Source organism: Trichosurus vulpecula, chromosome 1 (genome assembly GCF_011100635.1).
Source record: "Trichosurus vulpecula isolate mTriVul1 chromosome 1, mTriVul1.pri, whole genome shotgun sequence".
Lineage (NCBI taxonomy): Eukaryota > Metazoa > Chordata > Mammalia > Diprotodontia > Phalangeridae > Trichosurus > Trichosurus vulpecula.
The window spans coordinates 541,325,820-541,353,787 of NC_050573.1; the positions used below are offsets into that span (position 1 = coordinate 541,325,820).

Consider the following 27,968-nt stretch of genomic DNA (forward strand, 5'->3'; position numbering starts at 1 on the left):
ATTTTCTAACTATTCTATCAAGTTATCTACAAAAAAATGGTATTCTGACCTCTTCATTAACATGTTAATGCTCCTGATTGCTTTTACTTGCCTTATTGCTAGGATTTTTCCTAGCGATAGAGAATGGATTTGTGATTTTTACTGATAATAATAATGATAGCAGCTAATACTTACATAGCCCTATGTGCCAAATATTTTACAAATATTATCTCATCTGAGCCTCATCAAAAGCCTGGGAGGTAGGTGCTAATCCCCAATTTACAGATGAGGAAACTGAGGCAACCAGAGGTTAAGTCCAGGGTCACACAGCTAGGAGGGGTCTAAAGCTGGATTTGAACTGAGGTCCCTCTGACTCAAGTTCCAGAGCTTTATCCACTAGTCACCTAGTTCCTTCTTGATAAAGGAACACCTGGATAAGGAAATTCCTCTACGGGCTGGTACCTTCTCTTTATCATGTAGTTTTTAAGAATTGCCTAGACCACGGAGATGTTAAGTTTCTTGGCTCTGATCACATAGACAACATTTTTCATACTATGTCATTTATTAATGATGAAAGTGAGTACCCTTGTTTTGGGCCTGTTTTTTTGTGGGAACGCTTCTCTTGTTCCATTTCATGTTATTTTAGCTCTGGTTTTCCCTAATGCTGGTGTTTAAAGTTCTCCTGAAGTAGTAACAAAAGGCTACAAAGCTATGCAAGAGGTTCTGAAAATCCTACTCCATCATTCAAGGTCCACCTTCCTCTTCTATGAAGCCTCTTAAGAATACTCCAGCCAAAATGGATTTTTTCCCCCATTTATAGTTTCAACAATAACTTCTCTCTTTCATTCTTTTGTATTTTACTTAGGTCTTCTAAACAGAATTATAAATTCCCTGGGAGCAGGGACCTTATCTTATACTTAGTTTACAGCTACTGCAAAATTAACATGGTGCTGGGTACTGAGTACAGTCTCAAGAAAGACTTGATGAATTGACCACCAATAAGGCCAAAGCTTCCCCTCCACCCATTCCACCTGATAAAGGAAATAGCCATTTTACCTGATTTTTTTGGATCCTTCTCTAGCTGGAAGCCACCTGTAAGTAGCATTTCAGCTTCTCTTGCCAGGAGTGTGTGTCGGGGTTCATCCTGTATTCCATCATATTCACCTCCTTCATCATAATCTGTTGTGTTTAATGCAGTATCATACCAGTGTAGGGCCTCCTTCCAGTTTTGTGTTCTGGGGAATGAGGTAGAAACAAAAGAGGCATGTTTATCAAAGCAGTAGGGAGGAAAGCTATGTAATAGAGAAGATACAGGTGGATCCACGATAGAAATAGGCTCCAAGAGAATCACAATGGTGCTAAATCAGTGGTTCTCAAACTTTTTGGTTTCAGGACCTCTTTACACTCTTAAAAATTTTGAGGACTCTTCCAAAGAGCTTTTGTTTATATAGGTTATCTCTATCAATACTTACTATATTAGAAATTAAAACACATAAATTTTAAAAAATATTTATTAATTTGTTTAAATATAACAAGCCTATTATACATTAGTATAAATGACATTTTATGAAAAAAACTACCATTTTCTAGAACAAATAAATTTAGTAAGAAGAGTAGCGATTTAAATCTTGTTGATATTGCGAATCTATAATGTCTGGCTTAACGGAAGACAAATGGATTCTTGTTTCTGCAGCATTTAATTGTCTGGACTATGTTATTTTGATTGAAGTATTTCAAGAAAGTCTGGGCTCACAAAGACATGTAATTAGAAAAGGAAGGAGTATCTTAATAGGCATGTAACCTTAGTATTATTATGGTCTATTTTGACCTTGTGGACCTCTGAAAGTCTCTTGGGGACCCCCAGGAGTCTTTGTACCATGATTTAAGAGCCTCTGGGCTACAGCAATGGGCTGGACCTAAGAAGATTAAATTCAAAATGGAGAATTGTAAAATATTGCACTTGGGTTGACAAAATCAACTTCAGAAGTACAAGATGGGAAGCTGGAGAGAGAGAGCTATTCTGAAAAAGAGCTGAAAAAAGTCTCAGTGGACTGCGAGCTTAATATGAGTCAGCAGCATGATACAGTAGCTAAAAAATCTAATGCAAATTTGGGCTGTGTTAAGAGAGGTACAGCTTCCAGGATTAGAGATGTGGTAGTGCCCTTGTACCTCTGTCCCTGTCTAGTCTCAGCCGGAGTATTGTGTTCCCTTCTGGGCACCATGGTTTAAGAAAGACACTGATAAACTGGAGAGTGACCAGAAGTGGTCAACCAGGATAATTTCATGGCCTTGAGGATATGATCTAAGAATCAGCTGAAGGAATAAGGCATGTTTAATCTGGAGAAGGAAAGACTCAAGGAAGAGGACATGACAGCTGTCATGACAATTATCTGTAGGGATGGCATGTGGAGAAGGGATTAGACTTATTTTGACTGGCCTCTAGAGCAGAGGTATCAAACTGAATGTGGCCTGAACCAAATTACTGTATTTCCCCATGTATAAGACTCACCCTTTTCTGAAAAATTTGGGGTCTAAAAAATGGGTGCATCTTATACAGTGATTGTAGATTTTTTTACTTGCATTTCCTATTTTTTCGCACTTGTTTTTAGGTCATTGTTGTAGATTTTTTTCACTTGCATTTCCTGCTTTTTCGCGCTTGTTGTCTTTGTGCTCATTGTTTTGCATTTGTTACCGATATATTAGATTACGTTTTGCCGCATTCTGTCCAGAAATGATCAGAAAAGATTTTCGTACAATGCTGAATTCAAGTTAAAAGTGATCCAGTTTGCAAAAGTGAATGGAAATTGTGCCACTGAACATTAAGTTTGGTCCTCCTCCAACTGAGAAAACAATCTGAGACTGGCTATGGGAAGAATTAACCCTACTGAAAATGACACGGCAGAAGAAGGCCATGAGAGGCAAGTCAGCAAAATGGCCTGTTTTAGAGGGAATTGAAGATATGGATTGAAGAGCAAAGGACAATTGGAATTTCTGTGTCCACAAAGATGGTTCAGCATGAGGCAAGAATTGCTGATTAAAAAGAAGTTACTGATTTCAAAGGAGGCCACAATTGGTGCTTCAGGTTCATAAAACAGAATGGACTAAGCATGTGTATACGCACCAGACTTGCCCAAAAGATGCCTGAAAGCTATGAGCAGATGAATAAAACTTGAGTTCAATAACTTTATAAAATACGTTATTTTTTCAAATTTCGGGCCCCAAAATTAAGGTACATCTTATACATGGGGAAATACAGTAAAATATAATTGAGAAATATTTAACAAAATAAATAAAAATGCAATACAATATATATAATGTTAATTTGTAGTTTTCTAGGACAATATGCCACCCTGAGGGATCTCTTTCTATTTGAATTTGACAACATAATTTTAAAGTTTGCCTTTCCTGATCTCCAACTGCTAGTGCCTTCCCTCACTAATCACTTTGTACTTAATATGTACATAATTATATATTCTCCCCATAGAATATAAGCTGAGGGGGGGGCAGACATTGTGCCTTTTTTTTTGCTTTTGTATCCCTGGCACCCAGCACAAAGCATGAATGACTGATCGTCTCTCACAGTGGGTAGAAGAAACAGCTTAGCCTAGGTTTTGTGGTAGAAGAGACCACACTTCATTGTCACCTCTAGACCACAAGATCCTCTAATGGAGCCTTTTGGGAAAAGAAGGTTGATCAATTAAGCTGGAACATCAAAAACCCCAACTTCTACCTCATTTCCTCCATTCCTTTCCTTCTGACAAGAAACAAATGCTCCTCGGCTAATTCCTTATCCAAATTAGCATTGGAAAGAGTTCATTACACCTCTCTTACAGGATTGGATTAAAGATTTCCTCCTTAGAGCTGACACCAAGTGCGAGAAATTTTAGCCCCAGAAGGAATTTAGCCAAGATCATTCTGGAAGAGATAAGAGGAAAGCCAGGTGTTAAGCAGACAGAATGGCTTTTCCGTCCTTCCAGAATGCCTGGCACTCCAACAGAGGTACGAAACAGTTGTTCCCTTGGCTTCACTCCCAGTGAATGTCTGCTTCACCATTTAAAAAAAAGCAAAATGAAAAAGCTCCACCTACAAATGTGGTTTGTGAGCTAATTAAGAGCTTTAATAACTACTTTATAAACCACTCTTCACCTAGTTCCTCAAGTGTGGGAAACCCAAGCAAAGGGGCCTACAACTCTAGTTCACTTCACCTTGGAAAAGTAATTTTTACCTTTCTGTTTCTTCACCTCAAAACTGAGAGGTTTGGGCTAGAGTCTTTTTGGCTGTAATATTCTAGGGTTCTCTTTGAATGCTAACATATCATCTCCTGACTCACTGTTTGTTCCCCAGCCTAGAAGGAATGCTCTCTCTCTTTTTCTCTGTCTCCTGGCTTTCTTTAAGTTTCAGCTAAATTCCTACCTTCCACAAGAAGCCTTTCCCAATTCTCCTTAATTTTAGTGTCTTTTCTCGGAAACTATTCCCCATTTTATCCTGAACATATCTTGTTTGTACACAGTTGTTAGTATGGTCTCCTCCGTTTGACTACGTGGTTCCTGAGAGGAGAGATCCTTTTTTTTTTTGTATTCCCAATGCTTAGCATAGTGCCTGACACAGAGTAGATACTCAGTAAATGCTAATTGACCCTATCATAATACTGTATCTCCAAAACTCAGCCATCTCCTACCATTAACAAGTGAATAAATGAAGACCACCTTTCCGAGACATTGGAATTGATAGAGGGAATAAATGAAATCAGTTAAACAAGACACAAGACTGAAACGATGTAAATGAAAAGAACAACCAAAAAGGAAATGATGTATAATTTTATATGTCAAGCTTGGCCCTACAGAAAAGCTGAGAAAATATACCTCACTTTCGTCTTTGAAGATGGTGGGGGACGGGGACTGTGGGTCCGGAATATTGCAAATACTATTAAGAATGAGGATGGATTAATTGGTTTTGCTGAACTTTTTTTCTCTCTCTCCTTTTCATTCTTTGTCAAAAGGGATGGCTTGATAGGACAGGGACATATATAGAAATTAAAGTTATGTAAAAAAAAGTTATGTTTTTACCTAACAAAAGGTACTAGTAAAAAATGTTTTAACAAATACATGCTCCCACATCTCCCCCATCAGGAATATTCTGCCCTTAAGTCCTCAACATGCCTCATAAAGATTTTAGGCTCAAGGACACTCTGGACTTTTCACTGGTTTTTTTTTAACCTGATCTTGAAGACTTATGGTTAAAAATCTCTTTTTAAAAGTTTAACTGATGTCTTTAAAACAATATTACTATTACTTTCCCCTATACTGCTTCCCCTGCCAATTAAAACTCCTTTGTAACTAAGAAATTCAGTTAAACAAATCAGACAAATTAACCATATCTGACAGCATGGGTCTTAATCTGCACCTATAGTCCACTACCCTTCCACCAAAAGTGGGGACAGCTTCTTGTAAAGATGAAAAATAAATAAGGCCACTCAAGAACCTGCTAACTGTACACATTACTCTGCCCACACATCATGTTAACTAGCACCCAACATAACTTACAAGGATTTCACTGGCAACTAAACACATTTTATTGGAAATGCCATTGATTCTTTCCATTTAAATTACATTATGGGACAGCTAGGTGGTACAGTGAGTGGATAGGGCACTGGCCCTGCAGTCAGGAGGACCTGAATTCAAATCTGGCTTTAGACACTTACTAGCTGTGTGATCCTGGATGAGTCACTTAACTCCAACTGCCTCCCCCCCCCCCAAAAAAAAAAAGATTTAAAAATTACATTGTTTCACCATCATTTATCTGGAGTTAAGATTGGTCAATGTATTGATCTGAGTTCTAAGGTTTTTTAATGGAAACAAGTTTCTCATTCCACAATAAATCCACCCCCCTCAAGGCATTTAAATGGATCTATACCACAACTTTCCTGCCCACTTCAGCTCAGTAGAGAGTAGACAAGGACAAAGAGGCCAAGGCTATGGCTTCATTCCCTGAGTGGCTCCGGTGTTTTTGTTTTGTTCCTTGGTTACAGGAGGGGGAGTGGGGGTCTGCTAGTAAATGTTTAACAACAGGATGGGGGGGGAGAGGGAAAGGAATATATATCCATGATACACTTTTTAGTTTAATCTGCACTAGTGACATTTATTTGATCACTTTCTCAAGTATATACGATCGACAGTACAGTAAATCAAGCCCTGATTTGTAGCTTTTACTAATTTCCAAGGTATAAATCCTCACACTGAAAATTTAATCAATAGCCTTTGAGAGGGAGTATGACCTGGCTTCAGTATATACCCTGGTGTGTGTGTGTGTGTGTGTGTTTGTATATCTACAATACATATAAAATTTATGTACATATACATATACATATACATATTGTTCCTTAAACTCTGTGCTTTTTATAACTGCACATCCTTGGGCAGGAGGGGGACTAGGCAAGAGAGGATACATGTGTCAATGCAAATCCATCAACCATTACTAGGAAAGTAACTTTGGAATGTCTGTTCAGGTGTTGGGAGATCAAAAACATCATGAGTATGCACAACAGCCATAACACTCTGACAAAAGGCAATCACAACTTCATGAAACTTTCATGAAAATGAGGTGCATTACAGGAGCAACGGCCACACATATAGAGCCTGAAGTGTTCACAATCCACAGAGAAGTTTGCATTTTTATAACAGCAAGACAGAGAAAGGAAAAGATACCAGAAATCTCCACTGAAAGGAGCACAGCATGGGAGCGGGTAAGGTGAAGTAAAGCTGGGAAAAGGACAAAACCCCTCCTGAAGGGGAGGAGCAAGAAGATAGCAAAAGCCTCATTCTATCCCCTGGGAATGGCTGCACTATGACGATAGGATGGTGTGCTTGTCTACAGGGTCCCAGCTGTATAAGCAGTTTCTCAGCCTAGTGTAGACCAACTGGCGCCTGTCTTGACTCCCAAGGACACACAGGGAGTCCACTTTGAGATGCAAATAATAAATCATGTCAGCTGGGGGAGGAAGGGGCTTCATCCTTGACACAGTCAGGGTCTCCTGTATACATTATATCCAGTGTTTGTGGAAAATACGGCAACTCAGAAAGATAAGTTCAGGGGATCCCTTAACAAACAGTTCTTAGTGACCATACACAGATCCCTGGCTCCAATGTCACAAAAAGGTGATCCCACTGCCTTCAAAGTAAAACTCTCTGTTCCTTGAAAAGAGAGGGCAAGTGGCCTACAGACAATTAATTGCAAATTCAGAACTAGAATCTAGGTCTCCTGGTTCTCAGGTCAGTGTTTTTCTATTTACAAATTTTTATTTTTATTTGGAACTTAGTAAACACCAAATAATACAGGTATTTCCATATAAGTAGGACAGGAAAAGTGGTATGAGAATTACAGATCTCTATTATATAGTTTGCTTTTCTTTTTTAAATATCTACGTACATAATAAATTCAACACATAACTTTCAAAGCTGTCTTGCTTGTATGTTATTCTTTCTGGCTTTCCTTCTGTGTATTTCAAAAATGCTTGAATGACTCTTTTTTCTTTCTTTTCCTTTTCTTTTTTTTGGATACCCTTTCCTTCACACCACCCCTCATCCGCCTCCACTGGAAAAAAAAAGAATTAAGCACTTATAACAAATATGAATAATTAAACAAAACAAATTCCCACACTGCAAGACAGGGCTCTTTGAAGTGCATTGTGATTCTTCAGGATCTGTAACCATACCACTCAACATTGTCCCTAAAGAGGCAGTGTGGTTCAGTGGACTGAGTACCAGACTTAGGAGTCAGAAGAATTGGGTTTGAGTTCTGGCACTGAAACTAGCCTCACAAAACTAAGATAGGCCTAACTCCTTTGAGCCTCCATTTCCTTCTATGTATAGGGATAGGGACTACATCTGTGATTCCACTGGGATAGGGTATTCTGGATCAGGAAACTCCCTCTACCAATGTGGGTAGCACCTTCTCTGTAACTTACAGCCTTAGAGTTGCCCAGGCCACTGGGGGCGTGGGGGTGGGGAGTGCCTAGAGTCACACAGATAGATAGCATGTGGCAGATGCTGCATGTCAGCCCAGATCTTCCATGCTTTCTCTCCATGCACATGAAATGGGGATGGTGCCAGTGAAACTACTTATCTTGCAGGATTTGTAATCAGAAAAGTATCACGTTTGATATAAATGCAAGTTATTATTATTACCTGTCAGAGCTGAGGTTCAGGCCTGTGTCATAGGCTCTTGCCACAAGGATCATAGAATGCCTGTCACCTGCTTCTGCAGCCTTCAGTAAGTAATCAAATCCTTTTGTTCTGTTCTCCTCTGATTCCTAACGAACACAACCAAAAATATTATTTATTTGTGTATATATATGATCTTTCTGTCTGTCTTTCTCTTTTTTCCTTCTTCCTATCATGTTTTAAGAAGGAACCTCTAGGAATCTTGCAGATCAAGCTTTTTCTTTTTTAATGAAATTAAATAAACATTATTAGCCACTCCAAGCACTGTGCCTGGGAGTAGGAGAGACTTGACTTTGAATCTTGCTTCAGGAATTTGCTAGCTGCATGGCCCTGGGAAAGCCATTTACTTTTATAGGCCTCAGTTTCTTCGTTTAAAAATTGAAAGAAGATACATCCAATGGCTTCTAAGATCTCTTTCCAGCTCTAAATTTATGATGCTATGATCTCCAATATGCAATGCTGGACATTGATTATAATCTCCTTGCTGAATCGGCTACAAATACATGTCTGGAAGAGCAGGCCCCCTCTTTTTATGATACTACATCTATTTTGGTGCATCAGGCAGGGAGCATGGCAATCTTGGCCTATTTGTCGCTAAGACAAAAAAAGAAGACCGTGGAGAGAAGATGTGGATAATGGAGTAGTATACTTGAGAAGAAACCTGCCAAATTCAAGTGATCCGCCTTCCCTCAGCACAAACAGTACTTATGGTGATTTTCTACACCCAGTATCCGGCCTTGGCTTAAAAACCTGATGATCTCATGTTGCCAAAACTGTCATCCCTCTTTCTCATTCAGAGCTCCTCTGCCAAAAGGACTTACTGCATTTGCTGCTTCAGAAGCCAGGCCATTTCCATTACTTCATGGAGAGAAATACAAGATATAAACCCTCTCAGTTGCTAATACCTTCCTTTCTAAGGCTACTTCCATCTACTCTGCATTTAACACACACACACACACACACACACACACACACACACACACACACACACTGATTTATGTATATGTCATATGACCATTAGAATGTAAGCTCCTTAAGGGTAGGGCTTGTTCTTGCTTTTTCCTCCCCTCTGAATCCTCAAAGCATGGCACACAGAAAGTGCTTAATAAATGCATGATGACTGATTGATAAGGCACTTACTAGTTGTGAGGGAGATCCCTTTGGAAGTTGCATTCACTTGCTCTGTGTGTTCATTAGGGTGCTGTCCAGATAAGTGCCATAGTTGTTTTTAGGCAAATAGAAGTGCTCAATGTTTCTCCAAGCAGCATGCCAAGACATATTGGTCTTTTGACATCTTATCTGGTGGTGTATAAACCAGTTAGGCTTTTCCTCACAACTCTCCCTTTGGCTTCCTTTATCCACAAATTTTTGGTCAATAAAATGTATATTTTCCCCATGGCAAATCAAAAAATTTACAGGCATGCTACACAATGTAAAAAAGGCTGAGAAGCAAGATGGTGATTATCACCTCTTTTGGTTTACAATACACCTAGTCATAGAGGAGAAAAAGTCCCTCCCATCCAATCATATTCCATGTGCCCAGGAAGCTAAAAGCACAGAAGAGAGAGTGCTGGACCTTTTAGAAGTCAGGAGGAACCTGGGTATAGATCCTGCCTTTGACACCTAAATAGGTGTGGCTTTAATTCCCCAGTCTGATAAATGGTAAGAGGATATGAACAGGAAGTTTTCAGAAGAAACCAACAGTCACATGAAAAAATGTTCTAGATCATTACTGAATAGAGAAAAGCAAATTAAAACAACTCTGAGGTACCCACTTCACACCTATCAGATTGGCTAATATGACATAAAAGGAAAATGACAAATGCTGGAGAGGATGTGGAAAAATGGGAACACTAATGCACTGTTGGTGGAGTTGTGAACTAAACCAACTATTATGGAGAACAATTTGGAACTAAGCCTGTAGAGCTATAAAACTGTGTATACCCTTTGATCCAGTAAGACTACTACTAGGTCTGTATCCCAAAGAGATCAAAGAAGAGGGAGAAGGACCTATTTGTATAAAGATATTTATGGTAACTCTTTTTATGGTGGCAAAGAATTGGATGCCCATCAATTGGGGGATGGCTGAACATGTTGAAGTATATGATTATGATGGAATACTATGGTGCTATAAGAAATGATGAGCAAGGGCAGCTAGGTGGCACAGTGAGTAGAGCACTGGCCATGGAGTCAGGAGGACCTGAGTTCAAATCTGACCTCAGACACTTGACACATGTACTAGCTGTGCGACCTTAGGCAAGTCACTCAACCCCAATTGCCCTGCCAAAAACAATAAATAAATAAATAAAAGAAAGAAATGATGAGCATGATGATTTCAGAAAAACCTGGGAAGACTTATATGAACTGATGCAAAGTGAAGTAAGCAGAACCAGGAGAGCACTCTGCAGAGTAAAAGCAATATTGTAAAGATAATAAACTCTTGTGGAAGACTTAGCTACTCTTAAACAATACAAGGATCTAAGACAATTTCAAAGGACCTCGGATGAAAAATGCTATCCACCTCCAGAGAAAGAACTGATGGAATCTGAATTCAAAGTGAAGCATACTTTCTTCACTTTCTTTATTTTTATTGTTTTATTGTGTTCTTTCACAATGTAGCTAATAAGGAAATTGTTTTGCATGACTTCACACATATAATCGATATAAAATTGTTTGCCTTCTCAAAGAGGGGGACAGGGCAAGAGAAAGGGAGAGAATTTGGAACTTAAAATTTTTTTTAAAATGAGCACTAAGATTTTTTTTACATGTAATTAGTAAATATTTAATGAAATAAATACAAATAATTAAAATGTTAAGAAATAGTTGCAGCTTTACAAGTTGCAGTTTCCTTATGTATAACTGTGTAATGATAGCAGCCACTTCACCAGGACCTTACAGTGTGGATTTGAGGATCAAATGAGACAATGTGCTTTGCAAATTTTTAAGTGCTATATAATTGCTAGCTATTACTGTTGTGGTTGTTACTGTATCAAAAATTATCTTATCAACAGTCAAGTACAGTATGGTGGTGCATGCTCTCCTGTGAACCTTGCTATGGGAGAAGCTGAACCTGGTAAATCACTTGAGCTCTAGAGTTCTGAGATGCTGTGAGATAAAGCCAATCAGGTGCCCATACCACGCTAATATGGTGAGCCCCTGGAAGGGGAGAAGGGGTGTCTTAGGCTGCCTAAAGCGGGCTAGACTGGCCCAGGCTGGAAATAAAGCAGGTCAAAGTGTCCATGATCAGTAGGATTGGGCTGGTGAGTAACTGCTGTACTTCCTGCCTGGGTGAAATAGGGAGACTAAATCTCCCAAAATAACTGACTAAAAGAGGTGACACTGCCACCCATAAGTCAATGGAGCTGTTACCATAGCAACAGCTACATTCAGGAATCATCCCCTTGGTCCTGGCCCGACCATCTCTTACCATTAAGGAGACATCAGATAGGATATGGTGGGGGAGCTGGGAGTACATGAGCCCGAGCCCCACAATGGCCTCAAGCTCCCCCAGGTCTGCTGCATGTTCCAGGTGGAAGACAGCTGACTCTTGATCCCAGGGCTGGTCTTTCTCGCAAAAGCGCCCTCCTTCATGGTAACGCACCATGGCCAGGTGAACCTGCCACACAGACAACAGTATCAGTCTGGAGGGCCTATGAGGAGGCAGCTTGACAGCTGCATCTAATAAGGTAACTCATCCCTACTGAGATAGCACATGGAAGTCAACCTGCAAGAGATAGTGATTAGCAAAGGAGCGGTGTTGAGTCTTTAGAGAAATCGCTTATGATAAGTGCTAGATGGGCAGATTCCCTTTGGTGTGATGCAAAAGATCTTTCCCCCTTTTTGTTTCTCTCAAATGCACATCACCAATACCTTCCCCAAAATGGACTTCCCGATTTTCCTTTCAAGGTCCAGATCATTAAGTCTCTGCATTTCCACAGCAACACAGGATGGCCTCTGGAGGTGAAGCCTGGCAGAGTTATAGAGATTCCATTTCTCCACACTGACCTGGAAGAAGAGAATGTAATACAGCATTTACCTTTGAAAGAGGAGAGATGCTCAGGGAGTTAATGCATTTCACCTTCACCTGGCTGGTGAAACCTCAGCACAGAAGACACTGCTTCACAAACACCCTGGGTTAGTACTGGGAAAAGGCAAGCGCTAGGTTCATATGGCTGTTGCAGACTTACACCACTCCATTCCTAATCACCCTTAACACAGCCACTTCAGCTAACATGGAAAAAGATGGAACATTTTAGCAACTGACAAAAACATTTGGCAATCCTGAAAGCAGCCACTGTATAAAGACTCTACAGACTTGGGACAAGACCAATCAGGGAATAACTCCAAAAACCAACACCAAATAAGCTGTCTCAGTTTTATAACCACTGATGACTTTCAGCCAATTTCTCTTGCATTCCATTTTTTAAAAAATAAGAAATAAATCACCATAAAGGCAATAGCAGTAAAAACAATTAGCAAGATTCTCAAATCAAATGGTAATGGGCTAAACTGAAATCAACTCCATTTTTCTTGGTCACTATTTGGCCCAGCAGTTAAAAAACGAGATAGACATTTGAAAGGAAAAAGAGATAGTTTATGATCTAGGCCAACAAGCTGGGGAGGCCAAGTTTTAGAATGGAACCAGCCCACTAAAGTATGTGTTGGATGAGGTGCAAAAGGTAGGAAGCAACAGAGGAAATTAAAATCTCAAGATGGGATCCACTTAAGACAGTGAGTCCCTAACAGACTTAAAAATTAACTTGTGGAAGATTAGGTTTATTTCTCACCATTCCCATACACAAACTCTCCATTGGTCTATTTGCTGTCCCTCAAAGATGCCTTTATTCACAATATTTTCCCCAGATGGGGATTCCTATCCTTGCCACACACTCAGATCCTACCCATTCCTCAAAACCCACATCTCTTTCCTTTCCTACCAAAGTGGGAAACCATCTTTAACTCCTCTTAACTTCCATAGTTCTTAAACATTTGCTGTCCTATCCTGTTATCTTTTCATGTATCTTGTCTCCCCCCAAACTAGACCATATGCTCCTTGAGGATAGCAAGCATGTCACAACCTTTGTGTCCTTCACAGAGCCTTGCTCTGCATGCATATGGTCTCAATAAATACTTGTCACAATACCTTTCCTTTGAGAAAAAGAACTAATGGGGAAAAATGACCCAATGTAGAGGTGCCCCTGTAAACCAGAGAGTACTGGTTATGTGAAAGGGAATGGCCAGTGGATAATCACAGCTGATATATAGCAGATTCCAGTTTACGAAGCACTTTTACACACAGGACAAGAAGCAATTCTTTATGAAGAAATAGTGTTATTTACCCTTCCATAACTGCCCAGACTGTCTTCATCAGATTCATACTGTTTCCGGTTGCCATTTGATTGGGCCTAGATAAAGGCAAAGATTTATACGATTCAAATCATGTATCTCTTCTCCTCTTCCTGCCTCCCACCTTTAATGTTCCATTTGATCTGGAACTGGATGAACCATCTGTGACTGAGGCTTGTTCAAAAGCCACGCCTTTTACTTCTTCCCATCCCCGAAAGAAACCAGATTAGCTGGTTCTCTGTCTGAATCACCCTTGGGTAAACCACATTTATTCCTTGACCCAGGAATAACATTCTGTTATTATTTTAACTTATATCCATCGTTCCAAGGTCAGACCATGGAAACTAAGGCTCTTCTAATGATACATCCTCAAGAGGGCAGCCACTCTTGAACAAAGCCTTGTCGCCAGGATGCCACTGGAGTTGTAATGAAGAGCTAGCATAGTCCACCTAGGCTTGCATTAGATATTAGATCTGGAAGGGACTGTAGGACTGGAGGGATGGTACAGTACAAAGAGCACCAGCTCTACAGAGGACCTAGTTTCAAATCACAACTCTGACACTTAGTACCTGTGTGACTGTAGGCAAGTCACTTGACTTTTCTGTTCAACTGTTCTTGTCATGTCTGACTCTTCATGACCCCATTTGGGGTTTTGTTGGCAAAGATACTGGAGTAGTTTGCCACTTCCTTCTCCAGCTATATAATTGTTAGCTACTACTGTTGTTATTACTGTATCAAAAATTATCTTAACAATAGTCAGGTGCAGCATGGTGGTACAGGCCCTCCTGTGAACCCTTCTCTGGGGGAGGCTGAGCCTGGTGAATTACTTAAGCTTTAGAGTTCTGAGATGCTGTGGGATAAAGCCAATCAGGTGTCCATATCATGTCTGGAACTAATATGGTGAGCCCCTGGCAGGGGAGCAGTGGGGAGAGAGATGACACTTAGGAAGAAACTGAGGCCAACAGGGTTAAGTGACTTAACCAAGGGTAAGGGTCCAAGGCTAGATTGGAACTCAGGAAGGTAAATCTTCCTGATTCCAGGCCAAATGCTCTATTCATGATGCCTAGATGCCCAACTTCTCTGGGTGGCCTCAATTGCAACAGGAGAGGATAGAGACCTCAATGGTCCCTCTTCCAATTCTAGACCTATGATCTTATTATCTAGTCCAGTTCCAAAAAAACAAGCTTCACATAATAGAGATTCATATTTTCAGGTATATTTTCTCTTTCTGTTTATATATGTACATATACATATGTCTGTATGTATGTCTGTATATGTATACACATACAGATACACAAACACACATATGTATATACATACATACACATACAGACATATATATATATATATATATGGAAACGTTGTAAAACAAACAATTTTGAAAGATTTGAGAACTCTGATCAACCACAATTCCAAAGGACCGTAGAACAATGAATAAGACTACCCACAGACTACCCACTTTTTGACAGAGAGGTGAATGAGTAAATACACAGAATATACAGAATGAGACACATGTTTTTGGATATGGCCAAGACAGGAATTTGTTTTGCTTGACTGTATATTTCTTATGATGAGAATTTTGCTTTTGTTTGTTTATTCTTTAGTGAAGTGGGGGAGATAAAAATGAGATAAAATAAATACTTGATAACTGAAAAAATTAACAAAAAAATAAATAAAAACAATGCAGTTGGAGATGCTAGTTTTATATGATATTTAAGTTCAGGATATTTTTTAAGTGAAAAAAAAAGATTAGTCCAGTTCCCTCATTTTATAGACAAGGAAACAGAGGCCTAAAGATAGGTGACTTCTGGATTCTACAGTCTGTTCTCCAATTGCAACATAAAATTTGACTGTTACCTGGGACAAAAAACATCTTCCTGCCCCCCCCATAAGACCCCACTCTTTTTATTTTCCTGCCAAAAGAGGAAGCAATGAAAGATGCTAGGAAATAAGGGGACAGGATATCAGCAACTCTATTGATACACGCACTCAGTCCCTACTTTTTCTCCCATCGCCTTGTTCATTTTTGTGACTCAAATCTCAGGCTTTTAAAGCTAGAAGGAAATCTCAGAGACCATTTAGTCAAAGCCTTTTTCATGAGTTAAAATGTTTGGCTTGAGTTGCATTGACTGTGAATGGCACTCTGGTCTCCTGACCCAAACACAAAGACTGAAGTCAGAGGCTCCCAGGTGTCCTGACTTTGGGTCAGCAATGGATTTCAGAGGGGAATGGGCCTGAGAGCTAACTCTGAAATAAACAGTCCCTTTCCTAGTCTCTGCCCAGAAATTACTGCGACAGAGAATCGTCACTACCAGGAAAGAGGGTAGTGCCTGGTCAGAGGAGTATCTGTCCAGGTTGGATCTGACTACTGATGAAGGAGGGGCAGGAAATCCACCTAAAAAAGTGGTGGTGGGGGGAATACCCTCCACTTTTTCACGTTGTTTCTTCCCCTTCAAAAGGGGAAGGCTTTTAGCTTAAGGAAGGCACATATACCCAAACTTTTAGGAAACGGAAAAACTTTTGAAAACAGTCATTTCTCTATTCCTATCCAAAGATAAGAAGGAAATAGCAGTCCATGGGGCAACAGGGGATATTTCCATACCCCAAAAGGCTTCCTTACCCTGTCTCGGGGATCTATGTCTTCCAGTTCGTTCCTCTTTTCACTGGGGTATCCACTGTCCCCACCATTCTCAGAATCCTGTGGAGACAGGTTGGCACTGGTGTTCATGGGAGTCTTCTTAGGGTGGAACCCCAGGAAGCACTGATAACCTTGGGCAGGCTCAGCATTGTGCACCTTCCCTTGGTACATTCAAGGCATTTTGTATCCCCCTGACCCAATAGGGGTGTCCTTATCCATTTTACAGATCAAGAAATCAAGGCAGGTTAAAAAGGATACAAAAGAATCTTTCTTACCTATATCCAAGTCACATGATACATGAAGAGTTGAGAAAAAAAATATGGAAGCCCTGGCAATGTGTTCACCATTTTCAACCCTGCACTATATTTCAGAGAAACCTGGGAGGATATGTTTGAACTGATGCAGAGTGAAGTGAAAAAGAACCAGAATAATTTAAACCATAACAGCAATATTGTGAAGACAAACAACTCTGAAAGACCTCAGAACTCTGATTAACACAATGACCAACCAAAAATCCAGAGGGACTCATAATGAAACATACTACCCACGTTCTAATATGGAAGTGATGGACTCAGAATACAGATTGAGACATGTCTATTTTCTGACACAGCCAATACGGGAATTTGTTTTGCCTGACTATATGTTAGTAATGGGGTTTTTATTTATTTATTTTAGCTATCTCAGCTGGGGGAAAGTGAGGAGGTAGGAGGTGGGAAGGAAAGAATATAGATATGAAAATAAAATTTAATTACTCGCATCCTATAGCTGTATGTTTGTAGGGGTCTGTGTGTAGTAGGCACTACATGTGTAGGTATGCTTGGTTAACTCCATACACTATCAGCTGCCACTAGGAAGTCACGAAGATGATTGTCCTGCATTATAGCACTAGACATAGAGGTTGAAAATTATCAAACAATAACTGCTGTGTCTAGATGAATTAAAACTGGGTATGAATCTTATACACAAAAAAGAAGAATGCTGCTGATTTGAAGCATATTACCAACTCAGGTCCCTGGCCCTTTTCTAATGGGCTTAATTAATAGACCTGCCATCCTTTTGTCTTTGAGGGGAAAGAAAAAACCCAACCAAAACCCTTCTATCACCATTTCTATTAGAATTTGAGATGAACCACCCCCCTTTCTCCTGTTTATGATCCTTGCCCCCTCCACCACACACAGACACAGAAAGTAGAGTATATGTATACATTAATGGAGCATAGATGTTCACTGCTTTAAAAGCTGACCTTTCACACTCAATTTGGAGACCCTGGTTGACCAATTTTGCATCTGAAGAGGTATAACTTGGTTCTTTATTCACTTGACTTATTCCACCCTCACTCCTTGTCCTTCTCTACCTTTCTCCTGCTCCTCACCACCTCTGGTCTCGGACAACATTTGGTTCCTTTAGACCCCAAGCCAACAGCTTCCACAGACTACTCAGAATTTGACTGCTTGTCTGACAAGCAGTCATACTCACTCGACGGTTATCCAGGTGATCGTGGTCTTTGTGCCCCAGGTTATCAACGTCACTGAATTGTGGCCAGTCTAGGAAGGGAAGCATGAATGAATGAGTGAATGAAAAAACATTTATTTTGTGCTTTGTATGTACAAAGCACTGTGATTAAGTGAAATAAGAGAATAGAGAAATAAGAGAATTTCTGCTGTTCTCAAGGGAATTCACATTCTTATGAGGGGAGAAAATTTAGAAGGATTTCAGCTGTGAGTCGTATGGAAAAGCCCAGGGGTCTTTCCAATGACAGGTAACCAGATTTAAGCTTCCTAAAGAAATCACATGTGTCATGGAAGTGGTGATGTAAACCAAAATGTGTGTGAGGGCCTAAGGCAAGGACACAAAACTCTAACGCGGCATCTCTCTTCCAAAGAATTTTTAAACCATGATGATGCTTAAGATAGAAACTGAAAGGCAGTATGGCGTAGCAGACAGAACGCTGGCCTCGGAGTCGGGAGACCCGGCTTCCAAGTGCTGCCTCTGACATAAGCTAGCTGTGGAATCATAGCCAAGTCACTCAACCTCTCAGTGCTTCCGGCAATTCTCTAAAATTGTAAGTTACAGAGGAGCTGACAATCTGCATCAGTGGAATGTGGAATTCACACCAGGAGTTCCCTACTCCAGTGAAATCACCAGTCTTGTCAGAGAACAGAAAACTCAATCATCTGCTAAAAGGGTAAGTAAATGGGACTTAACAGTCAAAGGATGTTTCATAGCCAGTAATGACTGGCCACTGTCTGAATCTTGTCTTGAAGACAGGACAAAAACAAAATTGGCTTAATATTCCAACATAAGGAATTCAAATTAGATTTTGGGAGATCACAGAATCATTTAACCTTCTTTTGATTCAGCTCTCCCATGTGTAAATGGGAATTCTAGCAGCACCAGGTTTTTGCAAGGATCAAATGAGATACTATACAGGGCATACCAGCTTAGACTTTTGGGACACCTTGAAAATAAAGAGTTTTCGCAAACCTTAAAACACTGTATGTACCAGCTATTATTATTACTGTCAATATGTATGTGGCCTTATTCTGTTGTTCTGATGTTTGTTTATGGGAGTTTAAACAGTCTGATCACATAACACTAAATAAAGCCTTCAAGACTCATTTAGCATAAGCCCCATGCAGTTCCTCAACCCAGCCATTCTTACTGCCTGGAAACCCCCGAAGGAGAGGCTTAGCCCACAGTCAGAATTGTGACTTACGGAGGTGGTCTATTCTCTGGCTGTGTGGTGTGAATGAAGGAGAGGAAGGGAGGGAGTCAAATGTCACATCGCTCATATTTTCATCTCCAGAGTTCTCCGAAAGGCGGGAAAGCAGTGGTGGACGGCTCCCTGAGAAAGTCCTCACCCTTGGGCTGCCACACTTTTCCTCTGTGCCCCGAACAAGGGTCTGAGCTGATTGCTTGGAAAGAATGTCAAGAGGGGAAAAAAACATTACATACAAAACTGGAAATACCTTCAAGGTCTTTCTTCTATAACACTAAACTCCCTAATAGTTGACATCTCCATATGCTCCCTTTAATGGATGACAAATCTTGGCTTCTGGAAATGATCTCAAATTAGTTTTCTGTGGGTCCCCTGGAGTTTTACAGCAAATGCCGTTCAACCACCACATCCTGGGTATGTCATATTCATGAAGACAGGCAGGTCACCTTTTATTATCCTTAACAGAATCCTAAGCCAAGATTCTCCAACATTTTCTAGTAGTCTATATAATATTTGTAAATAATATGAAAAGAAACATTGGGTCAGATAGAATTCTATACCTTTCTCTATTTACTTAGGCCACTATAAACAACATGATCATACCCCAGGCATACTCTCTCCTCCATGATCAATACCAATTATTCCAAGTCCCCTCTGGTCAAAAACTGGTCAAGAATAGAGAATGCCAGGTTGGTGGTCACAGTACCCAGAGGAGACTTAGCTCTGTGACACACCAGTGGCTTGGCATGCTGACGTCCCAAGTTGGGCAACAGGGGGCACCTACCAACAACTTTGTGTTCTGACTGACAGCATCCTTCTCCTTTGGTGAGAGGTCAAAGGGAGTGAGGCCCATGCTCTTGCAAATCCGGTTGCAGGCATGAGAATGGAAGAACAAGGCCATGCCTCGCACACCTATAAGCAGAAAGCCAACTGCAATGATTCTCACAGAGAAAAATCAGAGATGACTGCCCTACACCCCTTACCCCCAACTCTTCCTCCAGGCCAGTCCTTGTCCCTCTTTTCAATCCTGGGCGAAATAATTTAATCAACTCTGGAGTAAACCCTGAGGCAGAGCTGACCTGGCCCAGGGTGAACCCTTCCAGTATACCTTGGCCCTCTATAACCAATTTGGCCTTGCCTCCATTCTTCCCATCATTCTCAGGGATCCAAAGATATTATCAATGTTATCTTTATTCCTGTAAGGGACAGAATAATTTGCTGTCTTGCGGCCCCACTCTGACTCCTAGTGATTCTGAGACACAGACTGCTGAGGCCAAAGCTCCTGGTTCTCTCATGTTCATCCATCCACATAGTGACCCTATCACCCTTTCCTCAATTTCCCCTGTGCCTTCCGGAATCCCTGCTCTATCACTAACAAACTGCCAATCATTTTAGACCTCTGCCTGCCTTGAAATGACTTATCTGTGTACATGCTTGTTTCCCCTCAATGGAACGTAAGCTTCTTGAGGTCAGGGACCGTTTCGATTTGCCTTTGCATTTCTAGAGTCTAGTGTAATGCCTAGCACATGGCGGGCATTGAAATACTTACTGAACTGAATTGTTTTCTAAGACTAGAATACTGTTACGAACTGTTAGAGTACAAGGGGCAAAGGGAAGAAGATAAGAGTGCCAAGCCTGAAATCAGAAAGATCTGAATTCATATCCAGCCTCAGACATTGAGACCTTGGGCAAATCACCTAACCTCTGCTTACCTCGGTTTTCTCACCTATAAATAGGGGATAACAGGCTGAGCTAATATAATAAAAATGGCAATTCTACCTAAATTAATTTACTTATTCAGTGCCATATCAATTAAACTACCAAAAATTATTTTATAGAGCTGGAAAAAATAATAACAAAATTCATCTGAAAGAACAAATGGTCCAGAATATCAAGGGAATTAATGAAAAGAAATGCAAGGGAAGGTGGCTTAGCCATACCAGATCTTAAATTGTGTTATAAAGCAGCAATAATCAAAACCACTTGGTACTGGCTAAGAAACAGAGTGGTGGATCAGTAGAATAGGTTAGGTACACAAGACACAGTAGGCAATGACTATAGTAATGCACTGTTTGATAAACCCAAAGACTCCAGGTTCTGGGAGAAGAACTCACTATTTGACAAAAACTGCTGGGAAAACTGGAAAATAGTATGGCAGAAATTGGACATAAACCAACATCTTATACTATATACCAAAATAAAGTCAAAATGGGTACACGATTTAGATATAAAGGCTGATACTATAAGCAAATTGAGAAAGCAAAGAATAGTTTACCTGTCAGATTTATGGAGAGTGGAAGTATTTATGACCGAACAAGAGATAGAGAACATTATGAAATGCAAAATGGATGATTTTGATTACACTAAATTGAAAAGTTTTGGCACCAGCAAAGCCAATGCAACCAGGGAAGTAGAAAACTGGGAAACAATTTTTACAACCAGTGTCTCTGATAAAGGTCTTATTTCTAAAGTATATAGAGAACTGAGTCAAATTTTTAAGAATATAAGTCATTCCCCAATTGCTCAAAGGATATGAACAGGCAGTTTTCAGTGGAAGAAATTAAAGCTATCTACAGTCATATGAAAAAAATGTTCTAAATCACTATTGATTAGAGAGATGCAAATCAAAACAACTCTGAGGTACCACACCACACCTATCAGATTGGCTAACAGGACAAAAAAGGAAAATGATAAATGTTGGAGAAGCTGTGGGACAACTGGAACACTAATGCATTGCTGGTGGAGTTGTGAACTGATCCAACCATTCTGGAGAGTATTTTGAAACTATGCACAAAGGGCTATAAAACCCTTTGACCCAACAATACCACTTCTAGGTCTGTGTCCCAATTAGATCATAAAAATGGGAAAAGGACCCACATGTACAAAAATATTTATAGCAGCTCTTTATGGTGTCCAAGAATTGGATCGAGGGGATGCCCATCAATTGGGGAATGGCTGAACAAGTTGTGGTATATGAATGTAAGAACTGATGAGCAGGTCGACTTTAGAAAAACCTGGAAAGACTTATATGAACTGATGCTAAGTGAGGGGAGCAGAAACAAAACATTTTACACAGTAATATTAACATTGTGAGATGACTAGCTTTGATAGACTTGCTTCTTCTCAGCAATATAATCATCTAGGACAACTCCAAATGACTCATGATGAAAAATGCTATCCACATCTAGAGAAAGAACTGTGGAGTCTAAATGCAGATCACAGAATACTATTTGCTCTCTCTTTTTTTGTTTCTTCTTTCTCATGGTTTCTCCTATTGGTCTTAATTCTTCTTTACAACATAACTAATGTGAAAATATGTTTAATCTGAATATAGATGTACAGCCTGTATCAGACTGCATTCTGTCTTGGGGTTGGGGGAGGGGAGGGATGGGGAGAAAATCTGGAACTCAAAATCTTATGGAAGTGAATGGCGAAAACTAAAAATAAACAAACACATTTTTTTTTAAAATGGGGATAACAATAGCATAACCTACCTACCTTCCAGGGCTATCGTGAGGATTAACTAAAAATAACTGTAAAGTGCTTAGTATAGTACTTAGCACACAGTACGCAATATATAAAAGTTAGTTTTTTAAATTAATTTATTTTTAGTTTACAACATTCAGTTCCACAAGTTTTTGAATTCCAAATTTTCTCCCCCCGCCCAAGACGGCATGCAATCTGATATAGGCTCTACATATACATTCACATTAAACGTATTTTCACATTAGTCATGTTGCAAAGAATTATAACCAACGGAATGAACCATGAGAAAGAAGAAACAAAACAAAACAAAAAAGAGAGAGGCAAACAGTTTGCTTCAATCTGCATTCAAACTGTGTAATTCTTTCCCTGGATGTGGATAGCATTTTCCATCATAAGCCTTTTGGAGTTGTCTTAGAACCTTGCATTGCTGAGAAGAGCCAAGTCTATCAAAGTTAGTCATTGTACAATGCGTGTGTAATTGTGTACCATGTCCTCCTGGTTCTGCTCCCCTCACTCAGCATCAGTTCCCAGAAGTCTTTCAAAGTTTTTCTGAAGTCTGCCTGCTCCTCATTTCTTTAAAAGTTAATTATTATTGAAATAAACCAGGAAGTAGAGGAGTCAGATGTGAGGTCTAGCCTGGCTTTGAACTGCAATTAGCCATGTTTACCTGCTAGGCCTCAGTTTCATCATCTATAAAATGAGAGGATTGGGCTAAATCCTTTCAAAAGTCCTTTCCAGCTCTCACACTCCACAATTCTTGCAACAAACCCAGAATTCAGGGTTCAGGGAAGCACATGTTTGGTGGAAATTAACACAGTTTCCTGACCTACCTAGGTTGCCATCTCCAAAGTCTGAACCCGTCTCTGTATGGATCTGTGGGTCAGTGTAGAGATCTCCCACTCCCTGAATGTCCACTACAATCAGCTGATGGCCAGAACGTTCGAAGGTGAAGTGGCTGAAGGCCTGGGGGAGTGGGACAAGAATTCAACACAAAGGGTAAGAAGCAGCCTGGCTCTGGGGCACAGTGACATTTCTGCTCATTTCCTCCAGCTCTGCCCTTGGCACAATGGCTCATTTAAAACAGCCCAACTTAATGTCATAAGGGTTGCCAATGTGTCTGATCTATAAAGGTCTATCTCTGAACTTCAGGACTTGGGTTCACCAACTTTAACAGGCCTCTTTGGCAGGAACCTGATGTTTAGCCCCAGTGGCTTGTCAAATAACATAAATGGAGAACAAAGGCACTGCATTTAAAATGATTAGATGTGAAGTTTGATAAAAGCTGAAAGACTCCATATAAGGGTGGGTGCCCTGGGAGGATTTTACTCCTTAACCTGGGAAAATGAGTTGGCTTGAGACTAGCTGAATTTCATTAGAACAAATAAACACAGATCATGCAGATGAGAAAGGTCAAATTTAATATCTGGATTAAAAACAAAACAAAACACCATCCACTATCCCCGCTTAAAACAGAATTTGACAGTGCTCTGGCCAAACATCAAACTGGAGAGATAATATCTAAAGGGAACTCTTCTGAGGGTTGGAGTACAAACTATCAGATGTGCTTCAGTCTCACCTGTGGGGTTAGGCGGATGTTGTCATCCCGGACGAAACCCGAATTGGAATTATATTTGATGTATTTGCCTTCAATATAGTGTTCCAGGTGAAAAAGGGGCTTGTCTGCCCGGTCCTTCAGCTCGATGATGCACATCTGCATAATATCCACCTGGCAGAGAGGGTGGAGAAAGGTGGCAAATCAGCATCCTTCCCTCTTCCCACCTGTCGGAGCCAGGCCTGGGCTTTCAGGTCTGGCTTCACCAAACTGACTGAGAGAGAACACGAGCTCAGTCTCTGGGCGCTCCTTGCTCCATAAACAAATGAAGATTTCTTTGAAAACAAAATTTTTCCTTTATGATCCCAAAATCACAAAATGTGATTAATAATAGCGTTAATATAGCGCTTTAAAATGTGCAGATTTTTATCTCATTTGAACCTCACAATCTTGGGAGGCAGGTGCTATTTTATTATCATTCCCACTGGACAGATGAGGAAACTGAGGCAGATAGAAGTTAAATGACTTGTCCAGGGTCACAAAGCTAATAAATGTCTGAGGCTGAACAGGAACTGGGGTCTTCCTGACTCTAGGTCCAGTACTCTACTATAGCAGCCGGGGTCATGGCTCTAGAGCTGAAGTGAACCCCAGAGGCTACCTATTCCTTCCTCTCATCCTTTACTTCTACAGACGAGGAAACTAAGGCACAGAGAGAGGTAAATTGACATGCTCTAGGTCACTTGGCAGAGCTTAGACTTAAACCCTGGCCTGCACTTCCGTGTCCAGCCAGAGGATGAAGCGGATAGGGCTGGGGGCCTGGAGTCAACAAGAACCGAGTTCAAATTCAGCTGTGTGACCCTCGGCAAGTCAGTTAACCTCTGCCTCAGTTTCCTCAACTGTAAGACAAGGATAATAATAGCACCTACCTCCCAGGACAGTTGTAAGGATCGGATGAGACAATACTTGTGAAGTGCTTAGTACAGGACATATCAGGTGCTTATTAAATACTTGTTTGTTTCCTTCTACTATGCCACACTCTTGTTCTTTACTCTCTTCCCACCCCTATCCCCATTCCCCCATTCTTGAATCTATTCACTAGCCCAACACTGAAGCTGGTGGCTTGGGGTGAGCCAGCACACCTGCTTGGGGGGCTTGTGTCGGTTATATTCCTCGCCCCAGAGTTTGGCCTCCATTTGCAGGCGCACATCCTCGAAGTACACGTCTCTGTTCACAGGCTCGATGTACCTCTTTGCCACGTAGTTGGAAGCACCTTTCCAGTGTTGAGTGTGCAGGAAATTAGACAGCTTTTTCCTGAGGGGGAATAATAGACAAGGAAGTAGCCTGGGGCCCCAGGGCATGGCCGAATCCATGGCTTTGTAAGGGACCATCTCCCAGTCCCTTTCACAGACTGACCTCAGAAGCCCACCTTGGCTGCACTTTCAAAGGCCAAATGGTGTGAACTCAGGAGGCCTCACACCACAAATGAAAGGAAAGGGGGTGGTGTTTCCCTCTTCACAACTAAGTTCCCAATTGGAGACCTCCCCTTTGCTCAGTCCCCCTTCTACAGCCAACTGATGAGGTAGCCCAACTTTCACTCTTCCTATGGGGCTATCTATGGGCCTGGCAAATTCTGCCTAAGGTTCACCCCCTCTCCTCAAGAACTGACTCAAAGTTCCCCAGAGTGTCTGAGGTTAGTCAATCACTCAAGGAAGCATTTATTAAATGCTTACTGTGGATCCAGCTGTGTGCTAAGCTCTGGAGAGAGAAAAAAGGCAATAAACACTGTCTTTACACTCAGGGAGGTTGCATTTTAATGAGGGAGATAAGAAAGGCAATAAACATAGTACCTGCCCTCAAGGAGTTTACATTCTAATGGGGAAAATAACTTGTAAATAACTAAATTTATACAAGATAGATACAGAACAGTTGGAAAGAAATTTCAAAGGGTAAGGCCCTAGCAGCACCTGGGGGGAAAGGGGGGCGACCTGGAAAGGCCTCTACCAGAAGATGAGATTTGAGCTGAGCCTTAAAGGAAGCCAGAGCAAATCAAGAAGTAGAGGTTATGGGGAGGAGCATTCCAGTACAGTGGAGTACCAAGGCAAAGAAATCAGATGCTGTATTCAAGGAGAGTACAAGTAGGCCAGTGGAGGTGGATTGTAGAATTCATGGAAGGGAGTAAAGTATAAGAACACCATGGGTCAGCTAAGTGGTGCAGTGAATAGAGCACTGGCCTTGGAGTAGGAGGACCTGAGTTCAAATCGCCTCAGACACTCGACATACTTACTAGCTGTGTGACCTTGGGAAAATCACTTAACCCCAAATGCCCTGCCTTCTCCCCTCAAAAAAAAAATTATAAATACAGGACAGGAGCAGGCTATTAAGAGTTTTGAGGAAAACAACAGACCCCATATATATCCCACCTCCAAAAGTGACAAGGTCTGAGACTAGAGCAATATCCCCAAGCTCTGCTCCCTTTCCCCTCCACCCTTCATCCTCATCCCTAACCAGATTAAATATACTGAGGAACTCCAATCTGAAAGAGGTCTGGCTAGATAGACATCCTGCCCTTATGTTTTCATCAACTAGAAAGAAATCTGGAATACCAATACATACAGTAGGGCCCTTTACGGTGAGGGGGAAGGGATGAGCTTTGGTCTAGTTGCAAAGCATTTGGTTTGAGCCACTTACGTCCTGAAACACTCCCGCATTGCTCCACGTCCAAAGGGCTGCAGACAAAATAGAGTGGGTTCATTACGAATTGTGTGGAGCAACCATCTTCTTCCCAGGATCAATCCTGGTGTGCCATGCCAGATATCTGAGACTCAGTATCACCCACACCCCTTCTGCTCCCCACCCCAATCAAAAAGCGCTCTCCCCACCAACTCTAAGACCCTTCAGTTCGCCCCCCTCTCCCGTTTGTATCAACTCTGTTTCCTTCAAGGGCTGAAGACTATCCAGTTGAGACTGGAGTCCCCTAGAAAGAAAATGGATATCTGACGTCTTCTCCCACAGAGGATACAGAGAAGTTATACAGTAGGCTAAGGCCTTGGGGGAAGGCTAGAGAGGAGAGAAAGAGAGGGGCTGCTATTGGCTTTAGTGGGGTGAAAGGTTGAATGGAGGAGAGGGTAGGCTAACAAATACTCAGAACCAGTCCTGTGCCCATAGATGCCAAGGAGATAAACTCTTGATGACTCTTACCTGTGATGCCATCTTGATTAAAACTTCATCCTCGACCCATTCCCCAGTGACTGCATTGTACCTGTGAACACAGAATTCATGCCTGGAGTGACTATTACTGAAAAAGCAGGTACATAAAGGAAGGTGCACGATCCCTTGACACAGGTCCTCTCCTTTGTCCCTCCTAGCTAACTCAGACAAATGAGTCTGGGCCCACAAAAGTCCAGCAAAATCTGGCTATCTATCATATGCTACAAAACTTTCTTTTAATCTATCTATAATTTAATTTTGTCAATTAACAAAATCTATTTTCTCTTCCTCCTACTTGCCCCATGACCACCTTGACACAGAAAGAAAACAAAGCCTTTGTAACAAATATGCTTAGTCAAGCAAAACAAATTGCCCCATTGGTCATGTCCAAAAAATCTATCAGACTCTACAAAAATTTTAATCAAAGCTAAAAATCAGTTTTATGTGCCTGGTCTGCAGCATATCCTTGTATGGTCTAGGCTAAAAATCAGGAGATATGGGTTCGCTATTAATAATGGCTAATATTTATATATTATTTCTGTATTAAGGTTTGCAAAGCGCTTTACAAATCTCATCTCACTCGGTCCTCCTAACAGCCCTGTGAGGGAAGGGCTGTCATTATCTCCTATGAAGAAAATAAGGTGGAAAGAGTTAAGTGACTCATCTGGGGTCACAGCTAATATCTGAGGCCAATTACTCAGGTCTTCCTGATTCCTGGTCCGACACTATGCTACCTCACAGCGGCTTCAACAAAGTGAGGCTTAGTTCCCAGTGCTGGTCCTCTCTGAGACTCTGTGTCTTCACCTGGAAAATGGGGGAAAT

General features: G+C 40.9%; 1 protein-coding gene across 4 annotated transcripts in view; it reads right to left on the reverse strand.

Annotated features, from left to right (window-relative positions):
- The window catches only part of EEF2K (eukaryotic elongation factor 2 kinase), a 76,502-nt gene that overhangs the window by 4,605 nt on the left and 43,929 nt on the right, over nucleotides 1-27,968 (reverse strand). For all 4 annotated transcript variants that reach the window (XM_036741461.1, XM_036741464.1, XM_036741462.1 and 1 more), the window contains 14 exons: nucleotides 27,138-27,198; nucleotides 26,628-26,665; nucleotides 25,079-25,250; nucleotides 23,964-24,113; nucleotides 23,218-23,350; nucleotides 19,686-19,813; nucleotides 18,899-19,097; nucleotides 17,659-17,726; nucleotides 16,165-16,242; nucleotides 13,538-13,603; nucleotides 12,069-12,203; nucleotides 11,626-11,814; nucleotides 8,163-8,287; nucleotides 1,036-1,214 (listed from right to left, as the gene is read on the reverse strand). In XM_036741461.1, coding sequence (XP_036597356.1) covers nucleotides 1,036-1,214; nucleotides 8,163-8,287; nucleotides 11,626-11,814; nucleotides 12,069-12,203; nucleotides 13,538-13,603; nucleotides 16,165-16,242; nucleotides 17,659-17,726; nucleotides 18,899-19,097; nucleotides 19,686-19,813; nucleotides 23,218-23,350; nucleotides 23,964-24,113; nucleotides 25,079-25,250; nucleotides 26,628-26,665; nucleotides 27,138-27,198 — 1,721 coding nt within the window. The remainder of the gene's footprint in view (nucleotides 1-1,035; nucleotides 1,215-8,162; nucleotides 8,288-11,625; nucleotides 11,815-12,068; nucleotides 12,204-13,537; nucleotides 13,604-16,164; nucleotides 16,243-17,658; nucleotides 17,727-18,898; nucleotides 19,098-19,685; nucleotides 19,814-23,217; nucleotides 23,351-23,963; nucleotides 24,114-25,078; nucleotides 25,251-26,627; nucleotides 26,666-27,137; nucleotides 27,199-27,968) is intronic.